The 18,188-nt window shown below is 36.0% G+C and overlaps 1 protein-coding gene across 6 annotated transcripts in view; it reads right to left on the reverse strand.

Moving 5' to 3' along the window:
- PSD3 (pleckstrin and Sec7 domain containing 3) overlaps positions 1–18,188 on the reverse strand; it is a 602,311-nt gene that overhangs the window by 185,726 nt on the left and 398,397 nt on the right. For all 6 annotated transcript variants that reach the window (XM_032413272.1, XM_032413271.1, XM_032413273.1 and 3 more), the window contains one exon: positions 12,376–12,419. In XM_032413272.1, coding sequence (XP_032269163.1) covers positions 12,376–12,419 — 44 coding nt within the window. The remainder of the gene's footprint in view (positions 1–12,375; positions 12,420–18,188) is intronic.

An 18,188-nucleotide genomic window follows, 5' to 3' on the forward strand; every position in this document is an offset into this window, starting at 1 on the left:
GAGCACAAGCAGAGGGAGTGGGAGAGGGAGAAGCAGGCTTCCGTGGAGCAGGGGCCTGATGCGGGGCTTGATCCCAGGAGCCGAAGGTAGACACTTAATGACTGAGCTACCCAGGCGCCCCTGGATATAGTATTCTTGGTTGACAGTTTTTTATTTCAATATTTTGAATGTGTTATGCCATTCTCTTCTGACCTGAAAAATTTCTGTTGAGATAGTTACCTACAGTTTTATGAGGGCTCCCTTTTATGTCCTTCTTTGTTTTCTCTTGTTGCTTTTAAAATTCTTTGTCTTTACTTTTGACAATTTCATAACAATATGTTTCAGTGTAGCCCTATTTGGCTTCAACCTATTTGGGGCTCATGGGCCTCTTGGATCTGGTGTCTATTTCTATCTTCAGGTTTGGGGCACCTGGATGGCTCAACTGGTTGGGAGTCCAACTCTTGGTTTTGGCTCAGGTCACAATCTCGGGGTCATGAGATTGGGCCCCACGTTGGGCTTTACACTCGGTGCGGGGTATGCTTGGGATTCTTTCCCCCTTTGCTCTTCCCCCTGGTCACACTCTCTTTGTCTCTCTGTCTCATTAAAATAAATGATAAATGGATAAAATCTTAAAAAAATTTTTTTTGAAAGTCACTGCATCATCTACAGGGATGCCTATGGAGCATGGTAGACAGAAAGAGGCCAAGCCCCTACTTGTCTCCAAGAGGGAGTGGGTGCCAGCTCAGTTAATGATTAAAAGGAGCCTTTAGTTGTCAGGCAGTGTGCTAGGCAAGGGGTATCAAAATGATTAAGAGCATATGAGGGACTCATAGTCCAAGCAGGGGAATAGATACATATAATAATGGGTAATACATTTTTTATAAAATAGAGTATTGTATTATAAACCTCAATAGAGTTATGCACAAGACAGTGTAGGACCAGAGAGGAGGGAAGATTCCATATCAAATATACTGAATGACTGCACAAGGAATCTTTATGAAGTGGTAACAATGGGGTGATGAATTCTGGTGACTATTATACAACTCCATAAATACACAAAAAAACATGAAATTACACAATTAAATAAGTGAATTTTATGGTATATAAATTACACCTTAGTAGATCTGTTTTTTAAAAATGAACATAGTAGTTGAGTGCACGAACAGAACACTAAATTGAACGTGATCTGAATATAGTGATCAGGTGACTGTTGGAAAATAAAGAATAAACTTACTTTAAAAATTTGCTGACATGCCAAGAAATTTCTGTGATACTGGATCATATTATGGCACAAAGTAGAAGGAGTATAAAATGAATCTGTCTTTGTCTTTTACCAACAGTATAAAATAAAAAAGGTACGTAAATTTAAAAATTCTGATGAAACCAGGAAATATTTTCTAAAAATATCTTATTCTGACATAGGCATCTGAACTATAAAAAAGAGTCGATCTTTCTATTAAAAATGTCCAGCTCTATCTTTAGTCCTTTAACACCAATAAGAATGCTGCCAGATGTGAGGAAGATGCAGGTTGGTAACTTAGCCATATGTACAGACTGGAGCATGCTTTTCAAACTAAGAAAAAGTTAACTATAAATGATAAGATGGTTTTTAAAAAGTTGTTGGAAGTTTGCTGGAGTCAAACAAGATGTTTCCAAAAGATCTACTAAGAAATTTTTAATGGGCAACTTAAAATAACTTCTTTTAGTATTACTGATCTGGCTAAATTTTCCTCACCCCTGAAAATGTATGTATGCATGTATATTAAAATGTACACATACAAAATGCTTAATGAAATCCAGACTATTGTCTAAAATGTTCAAAGCACTATTTAGCCACTCCATGCCTAATATGCTTCATTTAGAAATTATATTCATTGTAGTATTTTACTCCTGTCTTTAACAAAAATCAAAAAGTTAGCAATTAATATAGATGGTACAAAATTCTAAATCTTCAGTTTTTAGGAAAAACAATTTCCTTATAGCCCAGCCTCCATAATTCTTTGCACCTCAGTGATTCTAAAATTGCTTTGGGACCAGTAGGATACTAACATTATAATCATATTCCATATGCTCACCATCTAACTGTTCAGCATATTCTGAAATTAAAGATAATGTAAAGCAAAGATAACAATATTTGTAAATTACATCACTTTCATCATCTTTATGGATAGTAAAACTGTTATGACAATAAATCCTTAAATATTCTAAGTATCCATCTCAATCTCAGCATTGAGAGAGATGTTACTTACACAGAAAGCAGACATTTTGTTTTTAACTTTCCCTTTAAAGCTGAGAATTGATGGCAAATTCTTCTAGTTTCCAATATATCTGAGTTCAGCATACTTGAAAAGACTGAGAAAAACAGGTCCTTACAGATTAAACATTGTGAGCTATGATTCAGATTCTTAATAAATTACACTTCACAGAGCTGTAGGAGAATCTTCCCTAATTCTATACCCTGAAATCTTCCCTCCTTTAAGCCCCAAAATCAGGGAGATAGAGTCACAGTCAATATCATTTTTAGCTAACAAATTTTTAAGTGATATTAATTCTTCAGCTCAAAAATCTCCCTTCAAATTAATGAGTCTTTCATAACTATGTTATTTCTGTTTTTCCTTCTTTCCTTATCTTATATTCAATGTATTTTCACTGAATTTACATTAGAATAATCAAATGAATAATATTCTTTACATATCCATCTATATATACAGACTTACCCTTATTTAATATTCATGTAGATTACCTTCTAAATTTGTCAATTCCATGTAACATTAACATTAGAATTATTATTTTACCAAAAACATGATGTAGCATTCTCCATGTTAGGAATGTGAGGAAAGCAATCATCTAATAGCAATGATGGTAAGAATGTTAATTCTTATTCTACTCTATTATTTTAATGAGGCACAATACATATCTAGCAAATGTTTAGTAGTATGAATACCCAAAATGGAGAACTGAGTTTTATTCCTTTTCTTCCTTATGGTCCAATGTTTCACACAAATAGTTTTATTAATTTTCCCATGGTTACTTCTTTCTGTACCAGTAACTCTTAATGCCAACTTCCCCAACTTTTTGCCAACACACTCAATTTTTTTTTAACATTAAATATATTTGTGGTATCTACACTGTACAATCTATAGCAACTTTTTTTTGCCTTAGTTTTCTCAATAGTAATTAATATAAATCTACAGGTGGCTATTTGGAAGTTTAAAAAGAGAATTACTGGAGGGAGGCTGGGAAGATGGCAGAGTAGGAGGACCATAAGCTCAATTCATCCCACAGACACAACCAGATAACAGTCACATTCAGCATAAATAACCCAGAAGATGACCCAAAGACTAGCAGAACAAATTCCACAACTAAATGTAGAGAAGAAGCCACATCAAAGGGGTAGGAAAGGTGGAGATGTGGTGGGTAGCTAAAAAGACCCCAGCCCCCAAGGCGGGGAGAAAGCCATGGGGTGGAAAAGGGTAGAAATAGACTATCACACCAGGGTGCTTACATGGGGAAAATGAATCCCCATAACATTTGGCTTTGAAAGGAGAGGGGCCGAACTTTTGGAGTTCTTACAATAGCTGTACTTAAAACCTTAAAAATCAGGGGGCTTGGCTCTAGGTGAGAAATACTAGGTGAGAAATACTCAATAGGAAGTTGAGTACCCACACTTAAAGAGAATAAGGAAGAGCTCAAGAAGATACCTTGTAAAACTATCAGTTTGAAAAATGCCTGGGGCATATGGGAGGGAGAGTTACTAATCTCAGAGCACGTCCAGGAGGGATAGAGTAAGAAACTACTCCAGAAACAAAGGAGTTGGCAGACACCATCTCCTTCCCCGGCCCCTCAGCAGAAACACAAAACCACTTATGAGAACCAACACAGTGCCTGCAATCACTACCTAACTTGCTTACACCAAGCACTGCCCCTTACACTTTCACAAATCCACCCTTTCCAGTCACATTTGCCTCAGTCCCGGAGCTGTGAGTCTACTTTCTCAGAAGACTGGAACAAATCTTACCAACACTGTGTCTTCCAACCCAACTGCTTTGTGGGGCCTTGGTCCTCACGGTGGCATACCTTGTTAAATTGTTTACCCCTCCCACAGGCACTGGGCACTGTGTAGGTTTGCCCAGGCTACCCAGTTCCTGCAGCTTTGGTGAAGGGTCTCATTTCAAAAGCAGACCAGTGCACACTGTGCTAAAACTACATGCCCCACACCAGCTAGTCCCAGCAGCAGCATGATGTCCCCTCCAATATGCCCTTGACCATAGCCCATGCAAAGCCACTGATAATATGCAAACAGCTCCAACAGAGGCCGGTGCCACTCCAAAGTGACTCCTTCTCTGGGGTGAGGGGAAGATAACCACACACAGCAGTTAGATGGCAGCCCAAGTAGTGGGCTGCGAGCAGATAGTTGGTCTGATTGCAGGACCCACCTACCAACAAAACCCTCTCACTAGACAACACAGGGAAAATACACTGCAGTTTGGTGCTACTGCATTTCTGGGAAATGCCTGATCTTACTCAACTCAAGACCAAGGCAGCCCCAGAGGGGCAAAACATTGCCCACAACAGGCAAAAAGAAAGCCACTGCACATGACTGGACTGAAGGAAAAAGAGGCCAAGACGTAACAGCAGGGTGCACAAAACATATAGGAGACACCTGTGAAGTGCCAGGTTCTGGTGAAGAGGGGTTACTGCACATCGGGGCAATATAGGGCTTCTTCTTCATAAGGCCATTACCTCTAAGAGCAGCAGACAAAGCTGACTTTCCTAACACACAGAAACACAGAGTTAGACAAAATAAGGAGAGAGAGGAATATGTCCCAAATGAAGGAACAGGACAAAACCATAGCAAGAGACCTAAGCAAAATGGATATAAGTAATATGCCTAATAGAGAATTTAATGATCATAAAGATACTCACTGGACTTGAGAAGAGTGGAAGACATCAGTGAGACCCTTATCAAAGAGAGAGAAAACATAAAAAAGGACACATCAGAGATGAAGAACACAATAAATGAAATTAAAAATATACTAGATGGAATAAATAGCAGGCTAAAGGAATCAGAGGAATGAATCAGCAACCTGGAGAACAGAATAATGGAAAGTAATCAAGCTGAAAAATTGAGAGAAAAAATATGCAAAATGAGAATAGTTTTAGGGAACTCAGCAACTCCATCAAGCATAACATTCTCATTATATGGATCCCAGAAGAGAGAGAAAGGGGGTCAGAAAATTTACTTGATGACATAATAGCTGAAAACTTTCCAAATCTGGGGAAGGAACTATATCAACATCTAGGAGGTACAGATCTCTCAACAAAATCAACCCAAGGAGGTCCACACCAAGACACAAAATAATAAAATGGCAAAAAGTAGTGATAAAGAGAGAATTTTAAAAGCAACAAGAGAAAACAGTTACATAGAAGGGAAACCCCATAAGACTATTAGTGGGTTTTTCAGCAGAAACTTGGCAGGCCAGGAGAGAGTGGCATGATATATTCAAAGGAAAAAATCTGCAGCCAGGAATACTCTTTCCAGAAAGGCTATCATGCAGAATAGAAGGAGAGATAAAAAGTTTCCCAAACAAAAGGTAGAGGAGTTCATGACCACCAAGCCAGCCCTACAGGAAATGTTAAAGAGGACTCTTTGAATGGAAAGGAAAGACCATAAGCAGGAGTAAGAAAAGTAGGAAAAGCAGTAAAAATAAGTATATGTGTAAAAATCAGTCAAGGGACTCAAAAGGGTGTAAAGTATGACACAATATATCTAAAACATGGGTGGGGGGAGGAGTAAAGAATGGGTTCAATTTTAAGTGATCATCAAATTAACATAGACAGCTATATGCAGATGTTATATACAAATCCCATGTTAACCACAATTCAAAAACAAGTAAGAGATATGCAAAAAATAAAAAGAAAGAAATACATCACTAAAGAAAGCCAGAAAATCATGAGGAGAGAGCAAGAGAAGAAAGGGTCAGAGAAGAAGTAGAAAACAACCACAAACCAGTACCAAATGGCAATAAATACATATCTATCAATAATTACTCCAAATGTAAATAGGCTGAATGCTCTAATCAAAAGATAAAGGCTGACGGAATGGATAAAAATACATGACCCATGTATATGCTTCCTACAACAGACTCATTTCAGACTTAAAGACACCTGCAGATTGAAAGTGAGGGGATGGAGAAATGTTTATCATGCAAATGGATGTCAAAAGAAAGCTGGTGTAGCAATACTTATCGGACAAAACAGACTTTAAAACAAAGACTGTAACAAGAGACAAAAAAGGATACTACATAATCATAAAGGGGACAATCCAACAAGAAGATATAACAATTGTAAATATTTATGCACCCAACATGGGAGCACCTATATACATAAGACAGTTAATAACAAACATGAAGAAACAAATCAATATTGATACAATATTAGGGGATATTTAACTCTGCATTTATATCAATGGACAGATCATAGAAACAGAAATCAAACAAGGAAACAGTGGCTTTGAATGACACATTGGACCAGATGGATTTAAAAGATATATTCAGAATATTCCATCCTAAAATAACACATTCTTTTCAAGTGTACATGGAACATTTTCCAGATAGACCACATATTAGGCCAAAAAACAAGTCTCAAGAAATTAAAAAAGACTGAAGTCATACCATGCATCTTTTATGACCACAATGCTATGAAACTAGAAATCAACTACAAGAAAAAATCTGGAAAGAGCAAAAATACATGGAGGTTAATTATCATGCTATTAAACAATGAGTGGGCCAACCATGAAATCAAAAAAGAAATCAAAAATTAGATGGAGAAAAATAGAAATAAGAACATAATGATACACAGTCTTTGGGATACAGCAAAAGCAGTTCTAAGAGGGAAATTTATAGTAATACAGTCTTATCTCAAAAAGCAAGAAAAATCTCACATAAACAACCTAACCTTATACCTAAACAGGCTAGAGAAAGAACAACAAACTAAACCCAAAACAAGCAAAAGGAAGGAAATAATAAAGATTACAGCAAAAATAAATGATGTAGACAATAAAAAAGAAATAGAACAGATCAATGAAACAAGAAGTTGGTTCTTCGAAAAGATCAAAGAATTGATAAAACTCTAGCCAAAATCAAGAGAGAGAGAGAGAAAGAGGGTGAGAGGACTCAAACAAAACCAGAAATGAAAGAGGAGAAATAACAACCAACACTACAGAAATAGAAACAACTGTAAGAGAATATTATGAAAAACTTTATGTCAACACCCTGGACAAACTAGAAGAAATGGATAAATTCCTAGACACATGTTACCTATCAGAACTAAAGCAGGAAGAAACAGAAAATTTGAACAAATCTATTACCAGCAATGTAATTGAATCAGTAATCAAAAAACTCCCCAAAAAACAGAAGTCCACATGGCTTCACTGCTGAATTCTACCAAACATTAATGGAAGAGTTAAGACCTATTCTTCTCAAACATTTCCAAGAAATATAAGAGGAAAGAAAACTTCCATATTCACTCTACAAGGGTAGCATTACCCTTATACCAAAACCAGATAAAGACACAATAAAAAGAGAGAACTACATTCCAATATCTCTGACGAACATACATGCAAAAATCCTCAACAAAATATTGGCAAACCGCATCCAACAAAAATCATTCACCACTGTCAAGTGGGATTTAATCTTCGGATGAAAGGTGGTTAATTATTGGCAAATCAATGTAATACATTACATCAATAAGAGAAAGGATAAGAACCTTTCAATATCTGCAGAAAAAGCACCTGACAAAGTCCAATTCATGATAAAAACTCTCAACAAAGTAGGGTTAGAGGGAACATACTTCAACATAATAAAGGCCTAATATGAAGCACCCATAGTCAACACCATCCTAAATGGGGAAAAACTGAGTTTTTCCCCTAATGTCAAGAACAAGAAAAGGATGTCTACTCTCACTGCTTTTATCTAACATGTTACTCAAAGTCCTAGTCCTCAAAATCACACAACAAAAAGAAATAAAAGGCATCCAAATTGGTAAGGAAGAAGTAAAACTTTTGCTATTTGCAGATGACATCATACTTTAGATAGAAAACCCAAAAGACTCCAGCAAAAAACTTCTAGAATTGGTGAATGAATTCAGTAAATTCATAGGATACAAAATCAACGTACAGAAATCTGTTGTATTTCTGTGCACCAATAATGAATAGAAAGTGAAATTAAGAAAACAATCCCATTTACAACTACACAAAAAATAATGAGATACCTAGGAATAAACCTAACCAAAAAGGTGAGAGACCTGTATCCTGAAAACTATAAAACACTGATGAAAGAAATTTAAGATGATGCAAAGAAACGGAAAGACATTTCATGCTCATTGGATCAGAAGAACTGGTATTATTAAAATGTCTGTACTGCCCAAAGCAAACTACACATTTAATGCAATCCCATCAAAATATCAACAGTATTTTTCACAGAACTACAACAATCTTAAAATTTGTATGGAACCACAAAAGACTCCAAATAGCCAGAGCAACCTTAAAAAAGAAAAGCAAAGCTGGAGGCATCACAATCTGGACTTCAAGTTATATTACAAAGCTGTAGTGATCAAAACAGTATGGCACTGGCACAAAAACAGACACACAGAACAATGGAACACAATAAAATCCCAGAAATAAACCCACAATTATATGATCAACAAATCTTCAACAAAGCAGAAAAGAATGTGTGATGGAAAAAAGACAGCCTCTTCAACAAATGGTGTTGAGAAAACTGGACAGCATTACGTAAAAGAATGAGACTGAACATTAAACCACACACAGAAATAAATTCAAAATGGATTAAGAAGCTAAATGTGAGATCTGACTCCATAAAAGCCCTAGAAGAGAACATAGGCAGTAATTTCTCTGACACTGGCTATAGCAACATATGTCTAGATATGTCTCCTGAAGCAACAAAAGCAAAAATAAACTATTGGGACTACGTCAAAACAAAAGCTTCTGCACAGCAAAGAAACAACCAAGAAAACTAAACGACAACCTACAGAATGGGCAAGATATTTGCAAGTGACATTTCTAATAAACAGCTAGTATCTAAAATATATTAAGAATTTATAAACTCAACACCCCCCCAAAAATAATCCAATTTAAAAATGGGATAACTGAGTCCTCTTTTGATTATAAAGTACCTTTTAACAGCTACCAAAACTAATGTTCCTGAGAACATGTTACTTTAGAAAACTCTGCTATATATCAATTTATGTGATTCTTCAGATCAAGAACTAAGATTTTTCCTTGATAAATAAGTATGTGCATATAGAACACTGTGCTCACCCAGTTCTTCTTGCACCTCTCCAATCACACTTTCTGTAACTCATTTTCATCCTATTATTTATTAATGTTGGTACCTCCCAAAGACCACCACTTAGAATTGTCTTTTTTTCACTAAGGTCCTTTTCTCAGCAATCTTTACTCATGCTTAAAACTTCATCTGCCAGATCTATAAAAAATTTTCCCAAGTATTTATATAGCTCTGACCTCTTTCCCAAGTTTCAATTCAACATTTTTACTTTCCTACAGGACATTTCCACTTTATTTAGACTTTATCATCTGTCTCTGGAACTTTGTCATATATTCTCCATTTCTATTAGCAACACCAGTATTTCCCTACTTACTTAGGTTTTGGCCTCTACCTTACCTATGACTCCTCCCATACCCTTCACTGCTCTAGATATGGCTTTCACTGCTGCTTTATGTTTAGTAGTTTAGAACATTTTATAGTGTCATCCTGAGGGTTATATGAGGTTCATTAATTGCTCATCATACAAAAGAGAAAACTGAGGCATAGAGGCATGACCAGTGACCCAGCTAGTACATGCAAGAGTTGGGATTCAAACCCAAATCTATCTGATTCTGGAATTTGGGTTCCTGAACACAGTGCTCTCTTGACTTGACATGAGGGCCACAGAAGAATTCAGTTCTTGGGGAAACTCACATGCTCAGCCATGGATTAGGCCCAAGATAAGATACTTTCTTATCATCACGGAAATGTAAATCAAATCTGCAATGAGATATCACCTCACACCTGTCAGAATGGCTAAAATCAAAAACTCAAGAAACAAGTTTTGCAGAGAATGTGTAGATAAAGGAACCTTGTGCACTGCTGGTGGGAATGCAAACTGGTGCAGCCACTGTGGAAAATGGTATGGAGGTTCCTCAAAAAATTAAATATAGAATTACCATATGATCCACTAATTCTACTACTGGGTATTTACCCAAAGAATACAAAACAACGCTAAATCAAAAAGATATGTGCACTTCTATGTTTATTGCACCATTACTTACAATAGCCAAGATAAGGAAGCAGCCCAAGCATCCATCAATATATGAATGGATAAAGAAGATGTGGTGTATATAATTGTATATATTACTCAGACATAAAAACGAATGAAGTCTTCCATTTGCAATGACATGGATGGAACTAGAGGGTATAATGCTGAGTGAAGTAAGTCGGTTAAAGAAAGTCAAATACCATATGCTTTCACTCATATATGGAATTTAAGAAATAAACAAATGAACAAAGAAAAAAGAGACAAACCAAAAAACAGACTCAACTACAGACTCAACTAACTGGGGGTTAACAGAGGGGAGGTGATTTGGGGGATGAGTGAAATTGGTGATGGGGATTAGAGTACACTTATCATGATAAGCACTGGGTAACATATAGAATTGCTGAATCACTATATTGTACACCTGAAACTAATATAACATTCTATGTTAACTATACTGGCATTCTATGTTAACTATACTAGCCTGAAAGTAAAAGATACTTTCTTGCACCAAACTGCCATTATACATAAATATATATAAAACCTACTATAACAAGTTCAATATATCAAAGATTTAGATTTACAAAACAGATCCTCAGGGGTACATTTATTTGGTTTTTTAAAATAACTTTATAAAAGAAAAATATTCTCTCCCCTAGTATGAATATATTTACATTTCATTTTTATTAATTTTCACTAGAGGAGATATTCTGCATAGGTCAGGCTATACCTTTAATATTTCAGCAAGATTCTAAGTATATCATTTATGAAATTTTTCAGGAAACCCACTTTCATTCATGACAGAGAAGTCCAAAAGTGATCACTTTGGATAGACCATGAATTCTTCTTATTATCTTAATCAGTTTTCCTTGAAATGATACACTGTCTTTGAGTCTCATGATGTATATATATGTGAGATATATGTAGTCAATTGCTAACCCACTTTTTTCCAATGTACATATGAAAGAATAAAATTTATCCCCTAAGTTCTGATTCTATAAACCTAAGTTCATTGCAGACTGCTATGTTAGGTCATATGGTAGAAAAAAATATTTATGAATGCTTAATATCAGTGAAAACCAAAAATAAAATTCACATGTAGTTCTATTTAAAAAACATATTTTGACCTAATTTATGGATAACTTTAGTAACACTTTTTTTTTTTTTTTTTAAGATTTATTTATTTATTTGACAGAGAGAGACACAGCGAGAGAGGGAACACAAGCAGGGGGAGTGGGAGAGGGAGAAGCAGGCTTCCTGCAGAGCAGGGAGCCTGATGTGGGGCTCGATCCCAGGACCCTGGGATCATGACCTGAGCCGAAGGCAGACGCTTAATGACTGAGCCATCCAGGCGCCCAGCAACAATTTTTTTTAAGTTAAATTCTTAACTGCTGCATTGATCTGTGAAAGTTCAGCAAGAGCAGTATTGTTGGTCTACATAGGGTTAGATATAATTTATCTATACTAGCATCTACAAGTATGTACCTTGAAGCACTACATTATACTGTTGAAAGGTTCAGAAAACACTGCAAATTTGATTCCTCTCTTGGAGATTGGCATTGTACAAGCTCCTGGAAGTTCTGCAGTTAAAAAAATTTTTTTTGCTTATTTAATCCATCATTTCTCAAGTTTATCAATATCTTGATATAATTGGGGTCACTGGAAATAAGACTGGAAAACCTTGATCTATGATGATAGGAAGGAAGGAATTATAGTAAGTAGACGGTACCAAAATCATTTGTACTGGATTCTGGAATTACGTGATTTTATGAGATTTTTTCTAGAATGGCTGTTTTTTAAAAGGATACATTAAAAAGATAATTGTCTCTAGGCAAGGCAACTAGACTAAACGCAAAGAGAAGCATGCTGGGTACCAAGAAAAAGACATGGGATACTCAGGGTTTACTTAGGTTTTATACAGAGTACGTTAGACACTGGTGTAAAATGAGGACTGGCCATGCATATTTAATCCTTCTCTAAGATCACCCTCTAAAGCATAAAGAAAGACAGTAAGAAAAGAACAAGTAGTTCATTTATTAAAATGCTGACATCCAGCATACTCACACTGCCCATTCAAGCTTCTCATTCTTAATAGAGTTGTACAGAGCCTGTAAAGAGAGAAAACAAGATGGAATTATTCTTTTCATTCTGTTCAATATTTTTAATTCAGCAAATGACCAAAGCCAAAAGGAATCAGCAAGTAATTCCTAAGCCCCTTGTTAGTCACCCCTGTTGGCTCTGAAAGATAAGGACAGGTGAGGCAAATAAGCATAGGGTAAGCAGCATTTTGTGAAACAGATTTTGCACAAAGTAAAAAATGGCTTTTATAAATAAGACACACAACACTGTGTAAATATTAGGATATGATTAAAATTAGACCATGTACTCTATTTTCCTTATTCAAAATATGGTCTTGTAGTTTCATTAGTTTGGATACTGAAGTATGCATACCTTTTTCATTGATGTAATAAATTTAACTGTTTTCATAACATTTTAATGAGTAAGATACATATGAGGGGGACTGAACCTAGGGCATGGAAAACCATCTTAGAATAATTTCAGAGTTTCTATACCAATGATTCATGCAGTTGTTATCAGTCTAACTTCATAATTGTGCTTTACAGTTAGTGAGTGCCACCCTGGTGGGTGTGAGGTGGTGGAGGGGAAAGACAGAAAACTAGAGTTTTGGTAACAATAATGACAGTCAGCCTGATTCTCTCTGATTCTCCCAGGTAAGATCCTTGTAATCAAGTTGTTCCACTATGACAACCACCCAAGAAAATGCTACTCCACATCTATGCTTTCTTAATTTTGAGTAAGATGTAAAAGAAAACACAAATGTATCTTTAAGCTATAAAACCACGACAACAAATTATACTGAAGAAAAGGATATTATAATGATGCTGGAATGTTCTTCTTCAAAGAACTTGGACCAACTCAACTCAACAAAGATTCAGTACAAATATATTTAGGTTACAGATTTTATATTACTTGAGATTTAATTCATGTATCCTTAGCCAGTATTTTCACAAACTCTGTGGGAATTTTGCAGGGTGGCTACAACAGTCAGTTTAAATACTGAATAATTATGAAGCTAATAAAAATTAGGAGGCATTTCATCATTAATAGGGCATGGTAAAACGTGTCCTCAAATACAAAAACTGATAGAACATCAAATTAAAATAAGGGTTAAATTGAGGCACAAAGACCATGCTATAAATTGGATGTTCTTTTGGAGGAACTCAAATTTACTGAAGAACTACAACAACCTATTGTTTAAATGTCTCATGAGACTGCACTTGTTTAGATGTGCAGAGAGAGAAGATGTCTAACTCAAGCCTCAGAGACTCTTGCTGGATAAATGCCTTTTAAATGGGTTCCATTACTTGCATGAGCATTTTGAACCTACAAGTAATAGTGAGCTGAGAAACTGCAATTGAAAAAAGACAGATCGTTAAAGGTTCTTTATATACTATCATACTCAAAATTACCTAGAGTAATTTAACAATGTAGTAAAGATAAAAAAAAATCTATTCATAAAGGTAGATACTTGACAATGATATCTAAGCATCTAAAAATTTTCTAATATATTCAATTCTGTCCTAAAGCAAGTTTTTTCAAATTTTTTGTCCATGAGAATATTTTGCTTAATGAGGTACTGAGTTCCAAAATAGAAAATTCTTGTTCAGATGCATATCATGCAACAAAAATCTTGTATAAAGTATTCTGTAAAATTCAACAAACTTGTCATATTGTAGTCCTCTCCCAGTGTATATATTATAACATGACAAATCTAAAAAGTGGATGTTATGCTTATCCTTTTCCAATTGCAAAATTACAAAGGGATTTGCTTGAATCTTTCTGGTGCTTTATAATGACACACTATTTTTCTTAAAAAAAGGAAAATATGCTTTGCAAATGCATCTAACACTTATATATCCTTCATCACAACTTCCTTTTACCTATTAGCTTAGTTAAGAATTGATTCCTCTTTAGCCCCACAGTCCTCCCTTCCATTCTCGTGCAACCTAGACCCCATGCTCTATCACATCAACCAGTCTTGTTATTATTAATATCTTCAACTTCTTTGTCCTACTGCCTCTCCATTGTACCTAAAAAAGAAACATTGAAACTCTTGACCAATCCTACTCTGACTTCTCCAATTTATACCCCCTATATTAGTTAAAGTTTCTTTAGTTTCAAATACAAATACCTAAACTCTAGCTACCTTATGCATAAGGGGGACCTAATAGTATATGTAATAGTTTATGTAGCCAAATCATAAAAAGACATGGATGCGACTGGCCTCAGGGACACAGGCATTTAAAACTCTCCTACTCTCCTCTCAACTATTCTCTTTCCACCCCAAACATCTCCACTCCTTGTTTTTTTACTACACAAGAAACATGCCTACAACAAGCAACACCCATTTACATCTTTTATGTCTTTCAACAAGAAAAAACAGTTCTTTCTCCTAACTCCAATTTGAAAAGATTCTAATTGGTGTGGTTTAGATCACCTGTCCTCCCCATGGACTAATCCATGTGGCTGGAAGACGAAATATAATGACTGGGCCCAGCCCTGAAGTCAAGGAGGTTCGGGTATATATTAAAGAAGGGGTAGCACTGACCTAGCTAGCCACTAGTGTAATCCTCCTGAGCTTCACAGCCTCCCCTATTTGTATGTGACTAATTCAGCACTAATGGTAAAAATTGAACAAGAACACAAATTAATGCCATTGAATATTCATCATCTCAAACTTCAGGAGAGGCTTATTCATGAGCCTCCTTTAACTCTTTGCCATCTTCCCTAAAATGTATCCGCAATGGCATCTATTTTTTCTGCCTTTCTGATGGTAAGGGAAGGGATATCCCACCTCTACCAGGCTAAACCTCTAAAACTGGTCCTGATACCTTCCCTTTCTGTGGTAACATCTTCTCCTTTCTATTAGCTTTCAAACATGTGCAAGTCTCTCTAAACCCCACTTCTGCAATTTAGCACCCTTTGTTCCTCAGCCGCTATTTTAGCTAAATTTCTGAGATAAGTTTCTGCAATTCACATCTCCACTTAATGTCTTCTCTTCAAATCAGGCAATCTTGCTTTTATTCCTGTTCCTCCATTAAAAACTGATCACAATAAATGCATCCGATTCTTTCATGCTAAATTCAAGCCACTTTTCAGTGTTCCTGCATTACTTTGCCTGTCAGCAGCACTGAATACTCTCAAATATTTTCTTCCTTATTTTCTGTGACACAATACAGTCTCCTGAATTTTCTCATAACTTTCTCATAATTTCTCATAACTCTTTGGATAATCCCCATTACTCACATCTTCCTCATCTTATCACTTAAATGTAGGTGAGCCTAAGTTTATGTGAACTCTTGTGAACATTGGATCCATACGTCAGATGCACTTGGATGTTTCCAAATACCACAAACTCAGAACTAAGGCATGAAGACCTAAAAGTGAAAATGTACTCTCAAACTTAGTAAACTTAGTATAAAGTACTTAATTTTTTGAGTGTGGAAACACTATATATAAAGCCCAAGTAAAGGTAGTTTACAGTAATATAAAATATATCCAAGTCAGAATCCTAGGATGCCAGAATTTTTCTATCAGCTATTTCATCCACAATACTATTATATTCCTATCATACAAGCAGGAAAGTTCCAAGTTAAAATCATATTTGTATCTGCCTGCTAATGGCATAGGGACAAATCTTTTAGTAATAATGTTTTCGGGATGAATTGTAAAAACTCTCTAATTCCCACTCAAGAAACAACAAAATGGAATTTCACAGCTGACAGGGGCCTTAGAAATCATAAAACAAATTCTTCCTTTTATAGGTTAAAGAAAATGAAGTCATATGTTAATTAACTTCTCTCAAGATCCAATAGCTGTTTTTCACAAGCTCTGACTCAGAAATCACATTTTTCAGAAATCAATTGACTATACTCATTCAACTAAATACATTCTCTTTTATCAACTAACTAAAACTAACTACATTGTCTCCTCCTAAGACCAAACTTTACAGCACTGTAAATGCCTGGCTTGTCAAGACCCATGTGAAAAAGTAACAAGGCTTGTGCCTCTCTTAGAATACATTCAATAATGGTGGTCACTGTAATATTCTAAAGGATGAGCTTTCAACAAAAGTCACTGTTGCTAGGACACATGCTTCAAATGCCTTTGTTGGTGACCATGACTGGTTTGCCACACTGATCCTGTAGTCTCAGTCCACTTACAACTAAAGGTATCTGCCATATAAATGGCTGAAACTGGAGATGTAGTCTATAGCTCAGGAAAATAATTTATCCCTAGCTATGTAAGGGGTTATTTGACCTAGCTCCAAGAGAGCAAGGTTTGTGGGCAAACACTGTCATGAAAGACTGTTATATCCCAGTGGCCACAAATGGATAGTTGGGGATAAATCAACCTTAATGGGTCACAGTAACCCATATATATATTATATGCAGTAAGGTAATAACCAGTTATGGTGGGCTAAATAATGGACCCTCAGATGATGTCCAGGTCCTAATCCCTGGAACCTGTAAACATTTCTGTATATAGCAAAAAGACTGCAAATGTGATTAAGTTAATGATCTTGAGATGGGGAGGGTATCTGGGCTGGGTGGTGTCCATAGAGGATGGAAGGGGGAGATTTAAGAAAGACAGGAGAAGAGAAGGCAATGTGAAGATGGACACAGAAATTGGATACAGACACAAGTGAAGGAATGCCAGCAACCACCATAAGTTGGGAGAGGCAAAGATTCTCTCCTAGACACTCCAAAGGGAGTGCAGCATGTTGACAACTTGATTTCAGACTTCTGGCCTCCAAAATTAGGAGAAGATATATTTCTGTTGTTTTAAGACTCCAAGTGTGTGGTAATTTGTTATAGCAGCCCTAGGAAACTAATACACAAAGGTATAAATGGAAGACAGATATCTGAGTAAAGAAAGGTTGATTTTCAGAAATATTTCCAGAGTCAGTCCCTAGGTAAAACATAATCTTCTACCATAGTGGTCGTCAAAATCAGTCAAGGAATTTTTTAATAATATTGATTACTGAGCCCCATCCCAGATCTACTGAATCAGATTCCCAGTTGAGAAAATATATGAATATTTCTAAATGCTCTACTCCTGACTCTGGTATGAGCCCTTCATTAAAAACCACTGCTTTGCAAATTTATCAATCGTTTCTTAATTTTTTAAAAGATTTTATTTATTTATTTGTCAGAGAGAACACACAAGCAGGGGATGTGGCAGGCAGACGGAGAATCCCCGCTGAGCAAGGATCCCAGGACCTCGGGACCATGACCTGAGTTGAAGGCAGGTGCTTAACTGACTGAGCCACCCAGGTGTCCCTACCAATCATTTCTTTAAGTGAAATTCCTGCAACTTAAATCCAGGAGCTAGACAACAAACAAATGCCTCCACTGAGACTAAACAGGTCAGAATGATTCTTCAAATTTGAAGTTCATTAAATTTTAAGAATGAGAAAGCAAAAGTAAATTGCTTAAATTACAGAGATCAAGGTATCTTGGTCTAAATTTACTTTTAAGTCTTTGTTCCTAACTTTTGATTGTTTCTCATTGAGATGATAAAATGCAATTTTATTCAAGGCTCAACAGCATCACTGACAGCCTACACATGGTTCTCTGAAGTTTTCCCCATTACCATGCATTGTGTAACCTGAGTTTCTCTGTCTCTCTCTCTTCCTCCCTCTCCCTGTCTCCCACCCCTCCCCACACAGAGGCACATTTTGCAATCTATCATATTCATGTATTTTAGTTCAATCATCTCTAAACTCCAATGATATTTTCTCCCATGTGTTCTTTCAATTATTATAAAAATTACAAAGGATAAATTGGATAGCT

The sequence above is a fragment of the Phoca vitulina genome, unplaced genomic scaffold (genome assembly GCF_004348235.1).
Source record: "Phoca vitulina isolate PV1807 unplaced genomic scaffold, GSC_HSeal_1.0 scaffold15, whole genome shotgun sequence".
Classification (NCBI taxonomy): Eukaryota; Metazoa; Chordata; class Mammalia; order Carnivora; family Phocidae; genus Phoca; species Phoca vitulina.